Here is an 11,133-nt window from a genome sequence, read left to right as displayed (position 1 = left end):
ATCTCGATTAAAGATAAGAAACAGGACAGACAGGAGAGTGAAAGAATGCGTGAGAAAATCCGCAACAAGATGTTAGATGATGTTTCAGGGGGGAAAAAAACATGAAACTATCAGAAAAGATTCTCAGGATACGAGTCTGATTCTGAGAATAGAAACATTCACTCTCAGTGAGATGATGACCTCACATCACACACACAAACAATGACACTCTTCCTGCCTCTGCAGTCTGAGGGATCTATGGGTCTTTATGAGCTTTAATCCACACACACACACAAAGGTAAATTCAGAGAAGTGTGTGTAGCTTGCACACACGCAGGCCATTCACAGTTGGAACTCGCACAGAAAGACACTGTAAGAAGGGCTACAGGATTCAGCTGCAAGTGACACCTCAGTGAGACGGTGTGAGAAAGACATGAAGAACGTCTCGGACAGCACACACACCACACACTGACAGAGATGATTGTTTGACCATATTCAATTTTTATATCTCAATATTTATGTATTTTCTCTGTAATGGCTCCAGTTAGAAAAAACATAATTTCCACCAAGTCATCCATCAAAAAACCAATGAGATTAAAAATGTTTACAAATCTAGTTAAAAAAAAAACAGCAGAATTAAGAATATTTAATTCATAGTTTCATTTATATGCATCAACATAAATAGTAATATTTAACTACATATTTCCCCCCACAAATTTAATCATTGAAACGGACAGCTTGATTCACAAAGAATCAAACTTACCAACACAGTTTTTCCAACACTATGATATTAATGATGTTGCTGCTGTACTTTATGTTTTCATAAAAATCATAGCAAAAACATTCTGAACGTTTATTAGGCCTATAACGCACAGCCCAAATCAAAACCTTTAAAGTCCCCCTGTGGTGAAAATCAAGCTTTTAATGTTGCCTATATTTCTATGTGGTGTTTTTAATATGCTTTAAGAAAAACCATGTGTAAATTCATGTCAACACCATTGCTGAGTATTTTCTACTTAAAACGGCAGTGAACCAAAGACAGTCTCAAAAACACGGTTTGATATCGCTGGTGTTTCTGACATCACAAACTACCTTGCAACCAATCAGATCAAAGTGTGATCGTCCACGACTGGATTTCTGAGCTGATGTGAGTGTGTGGAGGCGGGCCTCATTTGCATATACATAGAACCGCGAATACTAAATGAGGCAAGGGTGTAGAGTTACATTCAAGCTTAAGGCATGATGACATTTTTTTCAAGGAAAAAAACGTTTAAATGTAATTTTAGTGATCAAAGATGAGTTTTATGGGATAAAGTTATTGACTACAGGGCGACTTTAACTTTTAAAACAGAGGTTCGCACAAAGAGTTTTACAAACTAAAGACCATCAGGAGTCGCCATATTTAATGCCACATGAACGAACAGGATGGTATTAAGACTGAGAGATCAATATATGGATCCAAAAACCTATAAAATGTAACAAAGAAGCTGTTTTTAATTATCAAAGAACCAAAGAGCAACTAAACAACCCTATACAGTGAAAATGGTTCTTGATAACAATGTTTTTTGCAAAATTTTCGGAACCATTAAAGACAAGAGTGAAGCATGAAATATCTACAGTACAATTAAACACAACCGAGTTGCGATCTAGAAGCTCTCTCTCGTCTACAGCGTCTCCAAGTTCACTTACAGCAGGACGCTGGTTTCCAAGACACCGTCCTAAACATCCATACACACACCCTGAATTTTCATCTGACCACTGCTGATGGTGCAAAAACGAACAACAGACAGATCGGAACACACACACACACACACACACACTCGTGCAAAGACCCCCTGTGTTTCTTTGTAAGCCCGCTTTGTTGAACCGCCTTCCCACAATCCAGCATCCAGTTCAATTGCTAGGTAGACTTGTGATGGAAAAGAAAGCATGCAAGATGACAATGTCTAATTAATCTCCATTCAGAGCGGCTGTGAGGCGAGTCTAGACCGCTCTGATGGACGTGGGCAGGGGGTGAGATGTTTGAGCGCGGCTGCCACGGAAACTGGCCCTAATTGGACTATCAGACTGACTCGCTTTGACCTCGTATTGACGGCTCGGTCTTATGAGTTGTGAAAGTAAACATGGGCTTCAGCAAAAACAACTCCACCATTCAGATTCCGAATAGAGAAAAATGCACTGCAGAATCAGATCAAGATCAAGCAAGATCGTGGTTGAGCAATATGGATTTTTTGATAACCTATGCCAATACCTTAGATAGCAGGTGTCTGATATAAAGCTGATTTAGGCATATAGGACATCACGCAATTTAATATTTAATTAGATGTCGTTAAAATTTAATCGATTAATCGGCACCAATAACTGATTGATGGAACAATCTGTTATCGGGAAAAATCCATACCTAGAGTTTTTCCGCGTTTCGTCCATTGCTGGAGCGGCAGAGAAGGGTCCGCTGTGATTAAACAGCACGAGAACGGCCTCTAGAGGTGAAATAAAACCATCACTGATGCCTTGTGGAGTTTGTTTTGACACGTGAGGCACAGAGCGGGACACTTCAGATGCCGATATAAAACAGACAGTGAAACGGTGTGTATACTGTACACTATAAATACTGTACAGTAGTACACTACCGTACGTGCTTTCTTACCATTATTAAGTAATTAATTTGTCGACTAAATCCTGCATTAGTGGAGAACAGCAGCATGTTTGATGTCGAGGCTGAAAAGACACTAACAGTAACTCAAGCAATTGGGTTTATATGAAATGGTAACACTTTACAAATAGAGTCATTTTGTAAAATTAACTATGGTTAATAAAGGTATTGTTCATTTTAACATTTACCAATACATGTTTACATTTTAAAGTTGTATCTCTTAACCTTAGTTAATGAACTATGAACTAACATAAATGATCAAGGTATAAATAATATAGCCTATTATTTTTTATATTTTAAAAGTACAGTACATTTTCGTGGTTCAGTACCGGTTTTACATTTTTTTGTAATAAAGTTCAGCACAATTGTGTTTTATGTTTTTTTTTTATATTCAGTATCCATTTTAAAAAAACCTATCGGTTAATTAACATAGTTATCTTTAACGATAAAACCCACTATCGGTCGACCTCTATATTTAATTTTAACAATTTCTGCAATTAAACTTGTATTTATTTTACATAACATTTACTAAACTATTTAAATAAATAAATTTGGGGGGGGGGGGGGGGATCTGTCAAATAAATAGATTTACACTTTAGATTGGAACTTCTTGAATCGAAAATGTTTCGAAATAATTTGAAAATTAATAATTTAAACTTGATCAAAAAATATGTTAAATATACAGTTAGGAACTTCTTGGTTATGCAATCCTGTTTTTCACAAATAAAGACGCTGTAAAATCTAGACTACAGAGGAAGGCATTCACTGGTCAATATATATTAAATGTGATGCACAAAATTACTGAAATAAACACTTATTTTCACAATCTTTACTCAAATTCACCCCACAAAAAAATGTGTATTATTCCCTGACAAGGCTGTCCGCAGATTCCCACAGAGGGAACGAACATTTCTGCCAATCAAGCGTACATGGTTATCCGCCAATGGTAATCCTCGCGAAACGACTGTATATTGGTCAATCACAAGCTAAAAGTATTCATAGACTAATAAATCAGCTAGGGTGGTCAATTTGCCTATATCTGGCCATCTCATCAAGAGCCGATAATAATGTTTTCTTGTGAATTTCAAGTAAATATTTAGTAGTATTGATTTAATCATTCACTATGATTGAATTGTAATTTTTTATTTCCTCATACAGCATTTTATAGTCCACTCTGTCCATCCATATCAGAATTGGCCACCTTATATTTGAATGCACGCTTTGAATTGCTGTGTTTCAAAACCTATGGACCATTAATTTACCAGCATCATAGGCACGATTTGGACAAGGAGGACACCTATGATGTCCAAAAATGCTGTCTAGGTATAGGCAGCTCACTTGGTTTCATTAATAGATACAGAGATTGAAAGATAACCCCCATTAAATGATCAATGGTGGCTCTGACTAGATATCTAAAGCAATTTCCTGTGGCCATTGTGTGCAAAACAGCCTCTGATTGTCCATCAGTAGGTGCTGGAGATAAACTCTGGTGTTTAATAACGCATTGTCTTGCTATTTTGAGAGGATACTGGTGGAGTGGGCCGGCTAGGGTGGGGTAACACAAGACCCCTATCCAACCTGAGCGTCATCCTACAGGAATGCCATGGCATAGAGCACGCGAACACGGCCAGAAACGGGCTCTCACAAAACAACAGCCTGTAATCAGAGTCCTGGGAAACGGTCGAGTGTGTGTTTACAAACAGAATGTGATGCTGGATGCCTCGTGGAAATGGTAAGGCGTAGGGAAGACCGGGGCAAGTTGTCACACGGAGTTTCATGACCAGCTTTTAGGGGCATGTTGTCACAAAAACGGAACTTTTTTTCATGGCTAATAACTGTGTGGATGTTCAATGGCTGTTCTGTAGCAAATAGTCTATACACAAACTGACTTTCACACGTAAACCCACCATGATAAATATTTAGGCTACTGCACTAAACTAGCCCCGGTCTTATGTTGCTAATTCTGTTTAGCCGTCTTGTTTAATGAGATTATGATTCCCCACCGTGTTTGCTAAAAAAAACAGCATTTCCAACTCACCGGCCACGCGAAACTGAAGGGCAGGACAATCCTGGATTTATCGTTCGTGTTGTCGAGGGGCTTGACAGAAAAAGTATTCCCACCGATAACGGGAGTAGATCCGCTTCCGTAACTGCACGGGCCTCCCGAAGACACCCGCGACTGATACTCCTTCAAACACACGCGGAAAAACGTATCGCACTCGTCCGCCGTGCATGTGCGGTCCAACGCGGCGCGTGCGCCGTCACAACACGCGCCGCTTTGCAGCTCCCCGTTTACGTTCTGCACGGACAGAACCTGCATCTCAAAATGCCCCGATGCCTCACATACCTGGAACAAAGAATACGGAAAACAGTTAATATTAGTGTCAAAAATCTTAGACATGGATTATATCTATCTATCTATCTATCTATCTATCTATCTATCTATCTATCTATCTATCTATCTATCTATCGCCTACTTGAGTGCCAAAAAAGTATTTTTCCTCCGCTGTTGTGTGCATAAACAATCAAAATCTGTCAAAAAAGTTTTTTAAAAACCTTAAAAGTTTGTAGAAAAATGTGAGATATAATGAAAAACTGCGAAATTTAAATGAGAACTACTACAGGACATCTTGGTTTCAAATCTATTTCAGTGTAAATTTTCTAATAGCATCATCACATGTCACAAATGAAAACCCAAACCGCACGTACCCGCATCCACAGGCACCGCAAAAGCACATGAACGGACAGCACCGCAAAGCTTGGACTCCGTCTCAGAATCATGCCTCCTCTGTCTGTCTGTTCGCAGTGAAACTACACGTTCATCCGACACACGGCTCTCATATAGTGCCTCATGCACGAGGACTGAGCCGCTCAGATCCAATAGAGGACAGATTCCCTGATGCCCCTTTAGAGGCTCTATTATCCTCCACTCTATTCTTGTATTGTCCTGCTGTTTTTACAACAATGCCCACGGGCTGGAGAGGAAAAGCTGCGAATGCGACTGAGCGAACGCTCCATCTATACAGCGCGTTCACGGCGGAGGGGCGGGGCCGGCACTTGGGATACTTACATATTAATGAGTAGGGTGGAAATAACATTTCCATATGGGTGGAAATAACATCCACCTTATTTTCTAAGCAGTTTTTGTCGCCCAATTATTTTGAAAAAAACCTCTGTTAAATATTAAATCGAAAACAAATGGTATGAGGATTCAAAAATAATATAAAATTCGTAGCCTACTTTGGAAATTGTATATACTTAATATATACAATATATTAAGCTGCAATATAATATATAAATAACATTTAGAATAAATAAAATCCCCCAAAAATTAAGCCTTTTTTCAAGATTTACGCTTTCCAATTAATAGTAAAATTCCATCAGATTGAATTGAATAATCCTTACATATTATGAATTAAGAATATCAAATGAGTTAAAAAATAAACTAGAGATTAATAAAACATTTTGCATTAATCTTAAACTTAAATTTAAGCATATTTCCATTTTTTATTTCCATTTATGAATACGAATCACATACACTAAATGGTCAATTCCCTTGTTCCATTCATAATATAATTTATTATGATAATTTTTGCAACCTATGTTTTTTCTCAACAATCAACATGTCACAGTAGGACAATCCAATCGACTGACTGTACGTCTATCCATCCAAGTGTCATCTTCATTCACATAAAATTAAAACTAGTGTCAGTCCTGTCTAGGTTCACACAACTCAGACAGCATACACATGATTTCTGACAGTTTATTCCCATGAGCCTGCATAGACGTTATCTGCGTATCAGAGACTGTCAGTCTGAATCGTATTAGGCATCTGACCTTCCTTCCTGGTTTCTCTGCCTTATTGCATTTTCGTATAGGCCTACTTTACTTGATTGCATTCTAATGAGGTTCATTCGCTACACATTTCGGCACAAGTTGACATTGTGACAGTCCTGTTATTATGCAAATATTATTCATGAGCAAGAACCGTGAATATCACCACACAGGAGCGCTGCTAGTTCTCCATTGTTTTTGCCACAGAAACAGCCTCCGTCTTTTCATCCCTGTAATGGCAGCTGGTCGGAGACGGCTCTTTCTCGGGACGACAAACTGCTCTTTTCAAAGCTAAACGTGAAGCGGTTAATCATCTCCCAGTCCGTGCTTGAGGAGTCCCCAATGAAAAGAACATGACAGGGATAGGGGGGGATGGAGAAGAAAAGGGGAATCTCCTGTGAAATAGAGATGGAGGAAGGAGGGGCTGATAAAGGTGGGGGTCTTTATTTTTAAATTAGAGCAGCTGGGTCTCACTCTCCTTAAAGAGTGGTCATGAATAGATTCGGGCACAGGAGCCGCCCACCCCCTTCCTCTGGGACACGCCCCCTCCCTTTAGGACACGCCCCCTCCACCTCTGCTGGATGGAATGAACTGCATTACATTGACAATGAAGAGAACAGGTATGATTCATCCACAATTCCACACATATAAAAAATATATATAAAACATGAGGATTATTTCACAAACAAGTAAACACAGTACCGTTCAAAAGTTTGAAACCTATTAAAACCTATTACTGATATTATTCCAATTTTTATAAAGTCTTTCTTTTCTCAATTATGCTGTTTCACTTTAAAATACAGTGCTTAACAGAAGCCAAATGTGAAGGTTGTTTGTTGGCGTATTGAAATCTGTTCCCCTCTGTGATCAAGAAACAATTGAGCTGTGATACTGCAGAGTGTTGACACTCACAAACTTAAAAAAAAAAAAAATCCAGGTGCCTTTTATCGAGGAATCTCAGACCCTCCCAATTCCTCAGAACCCATACATGCAGTGACATCATCCCCTCAACCACGATTTGCCAAAACTGACATGAGCATCCCAACAGGCCTGAAGCCGCAGGCAGTGATACGCTGTCAAGTCGCCAGTATGTTTCTCTTTCACCTTACGCTTCATGAGGCAACCAGTTTTACTTTCCTGTATCTTCACGCCTTTGTCTATTCATGCGTGACCGATGGCAAGGGTTTCCACACCCTCGTGAGAAAAACTTTATCAGTCTGTGCTTTTGTTTATTTGCATGTTTGTTTATTTATCTCTTTACCTTTGACTTAGTTTTCGGAGATTGATCATTCATAACTGGGATGTTTTACAGTAAGGCCGTGCTCGGTTTGTGTGCGTGTGTGTTTGTGTACGAGCAGAAGTTCCCACAGCCTCTACTCTCCTTTCTTGCTCTGACCTGTGTGTCATTTCCCTGCAGGAGCGACGTTGTGAAACTTGTCAGTGAGAAAAAAAAAGAAGACTTAATGAGCAACTATTGTTACATATTAGATCTGCAATGCTTCATCTGTCCTTTGGATTTCTCACAGACACCCACGGCAAAAATCATTTCCTTCATCAGCGTTGTTGTAATGTTTTCAATAAAATATCTTAAAACATGATGAATATATTTAATGTATATATATATATATATACATGTATTATTATATAAATGTATATATAGAATATTTTATAGATATATAAAATATGCATGCTTCTTTATATATATATATATATATATATATATATTTTAGCATAAATCTTATCAAAATTCTCATCATTTATTAGACGGTCACATGACCTCTGTCCACAGTTGTCCACACTGTACAATTTTTTTTTTAAGGGGGCTATATATATGTAAGAATTTTCATGTATTTATTGCTTTATTTATTGCCAGTGTGTGTACAGCTTGTAACGAAACTTAAAAAACAAGACCTTCACCAAATTCCTATAAGAAAGCCTTTAGACAGATTTTTATGTGAAGCATAATTTTGCCAGGAAAATCAAATGGTGTGACGTTTGTGCGCTCCCGAAAGCCTTTCCTCCATTCCATGACATATGAAATTAATATAGAATACAATGTTCAGGAAAATGCTGAAAGAGCCATTCTGTAATGTCAGTGTGGAACGCAAAGAAAAGGGATTCATTTAAACTATAGTCTCAAATATACTTTATAATCAACTATCATAACTGTATAGTTTTATAGTTTGAGGTCATCCTTAATGATGCCAGTGAATTGCAGAGCTTGTGCAAACATATCGCTATCAGATGCGTTCTTAACTGTTGTTTTCTCACAGCTATCATTTTTGTTGTGTGTTAATTTTGTTATTAAAAGGGAAAGCGCGCAGCACGTATTTACATCTAAACGTCACTCTCAGCAGTGTGGACGCTGCCAGTATGATCAACAGTATATCGCATTAAACGTATTTTCAACTTCTAAGCAAAGAATGAAAAAGAACTTCGCCGTGAGTATATCGGGGCCTTGAATTACTTTCAATCTCTTGTACGTTACGTGTGCACGAATACGAGCACGAGGAATACGTTTCTGGCTGCAGTTCACTTAATGGCCACCGGTGTCGCTAATAACAAGTGTTTCTGAATTCTACATATAGCCCCTTTAAATGAACATGGTTGAGTTACATCAGCTCTCGGACAATAAACTACTATGTATAAGAATCTGTATAAGGGCCTGATGTAAATGACAAGTCTTCCACTCGTCTGCTCAGCCGTGTTTTATCTTGGTCTCAAAAAACAGAAAAACTGTGTGCGTGCTGAGGACAGCTTTGAGGAAAGAGTTTGTTTGAAGGGAAAACGCAGCTAATTGCAACTCTTTCTTTGTTTTCTGAAGATTAAATAGCTAAACGCAAGCCAGACACTAAATAGAAGCACATGATGAACACATTTCAAATTTAGCCAGATGTTGTCATTGTCTTAAATGAAAAATTGTTGCAGTTTCTACAGTTTTCTATTTATAGCTGTGCTGTAATCGAGTCGTGGACAGGACATTGAAGTAATGGAGTTTATGTCTTCAACAAGTGGTTAAGGACATATTCTCACACATACCTTTGTTACAGATAAGATTCACAAGAACAAAAGAAATGGCAAAGCTGAGAAAGGTAACGTTCTGAATTTCCACAGATACTATAGTTAAGAAAACACAAAAGACATTTGACAACAGCAGAAAAAGGCACCAGTATTACAAAAAATTACAATTACAGATACAGCTCACACAAGTTTACACATTTGGCAAAACTTTGAAAAAAATACCTCTTTTTTACTGGCACACACAACACACATTTGACTCACTTTTTAATTGATTTCTACATGTATACACATACATCTTATTAAACATGATTCATCAATATAGAATTGCTCCACCTTGCTAACACAATCTTTCTTTTTGGCTGACATCACAGATCCATTACTTTTAAACCCATTATTTTAAAGCCTCCCCCATAGACCACCTGACTCCATTCTGGAATGTACCGTCCACCTTTCAAAAATTCCTAATGGATAAATAATGTCCCACTAGACTTTTTATCATGAAATATCTTGTTTTATGTCAGCTTACAGAATGAAGTCAGTATGTAGTGTCATTATGATCCACACAGAGCTCGTTCTTTATGACCGTGTTGAGGTGGAATGGGTTGTTTGTCTTTTGCCATCATTGGTTTGTAAATGGCAAGCTAATGTTATCAATGATCAAGAGTCAATAGAAAAGTGTGTGTGTGTGTGTGTGTGTGTGTGTTTGCGTGCATGCGTTTAGTGATATATTACTCTTTAGACAGTAAGGCTGTGTACTTTTATTAGATAAATGCATCCGATAAAGCAATGCAAGTGATGTAATAAAGTCAGAAACTCAGAAACAATACATATTTTAAGTATAGTACAAAATATTTAGATAGGCTTATAGAAATATGGATACTTGATTACATCATTAGTTATGTTTTAATTGTGCTTATAGCCTTTTGTCGCTAACTCTGTTTCCTAACAGCAGCTTGTTGGATCTAATGGTTATAAATCTATTTCCCTTTGGAGAAAATGTATATGAATTTTTACTTCTGGGACCCAACTGTTTGTCTCTATATAAAAAACTTGATTAATCTACAAAAATGTAGTAAAAATATGTCTAAGTAAAAACTGCTGTTTATGTATTGTTATAAAAATGATTAAAAATGTGTTAATTCAGTGAAAAAACAGGGGGAAATGCCTATTTTGAATGCCTTATTCCTATATTCATAAATATTGAGTTGTGAATTTCTGAAAAATGTAGAAATATATATTTTAGCTGGATATGCTATATGAATTGTGTTCATTAGGCCCATAACAACAGCCACCTCTCTATGGCCATGCGCTCTCTGTGTCTGTTTCACAACAGGTGTCGTTCCCATGAGACTTTGCTGAATCTGTGACCTGGTAAAAAGACATCATGCGGCGAAGGCCATGTTTTGTTTTAAGATGTTTTGGTGCAATGCTCCCATCCGTTCCCAGAGAAGCGGGACACGGGCCCAGCTCGAGCCGAGACCCTGCACCGCGGGCCGTGCAGCTGCGCTCCGTGGGACGCATACGCCAGCTTTTCCTGATTACACAGTAACGAGCAGAGAAAAGAACAGGAACGCTATATGATTTACTCGACACAACACTTGCAGGACGGTCACATAACATTTGTGAACGCATAGCCAATAGAATCT

At 38.0% G+C, this 11,133-nt stretch overlaps 1 protein-coding gene across 3 annotated transcripts in view; it reads right to left on the bottom strand.

The window, feature by feature from the left end:
* Nucleotides 1-11,133, bottom strand: part of jag1a (jagged canonical Notch ligand 1a) — a 56,820-nt gene that overhangs the window by 28,752 nt on the left and 16,935 nt on the right. Inside the window, exons 1-2 of one of the 3 annotated variants that reach the window (XM_077246079.1) lie at nucleotides 5,342-5,670; nucleotides 4,671-4,979 (exon numbers count right to left, since the gene is read on the bottom strand). In XM_077246079.1, the coding sequence (XP_077102194.1) occupies nucleotides 4,671-4,979; nucleotides 5,342-5,413 (381 nt within the window). In that variant the 5' untranslated portion in view covers nucleotides 5,414-5,670. Of the gene's footprint in view, nucleotides 1-4,670; nucleotides 4,980-5,341; nucleotides 5,671-11,133 lie in introns of those variants that run through there. The other 2 variants (XM_077246080.1, XM_077246081.1) reach the window with 2 other exon arrangements.

Source organism: Siphateles boraxobius, unplaced genomic scaffold, assembly GCF_051911475.1.
Source record: "Siphateles boraxobius isolate OS27281-9 unplaced genomic scaffold, OSU_SipBor_1 29, whole genome shotgun sequence".
Classification (NCBI taxonomy): domain Eukaryota; kingdom Metazoa; phylum Chordata; class Actinopteri; order Cypriniformes; family Leuciscidae; genus Siphateles; species Siphateles boraxobius.
Note: the sequence above shows the minus strand (reverse complement) of the source record. Positions and strands in the feature narration are given on the sequence as shown.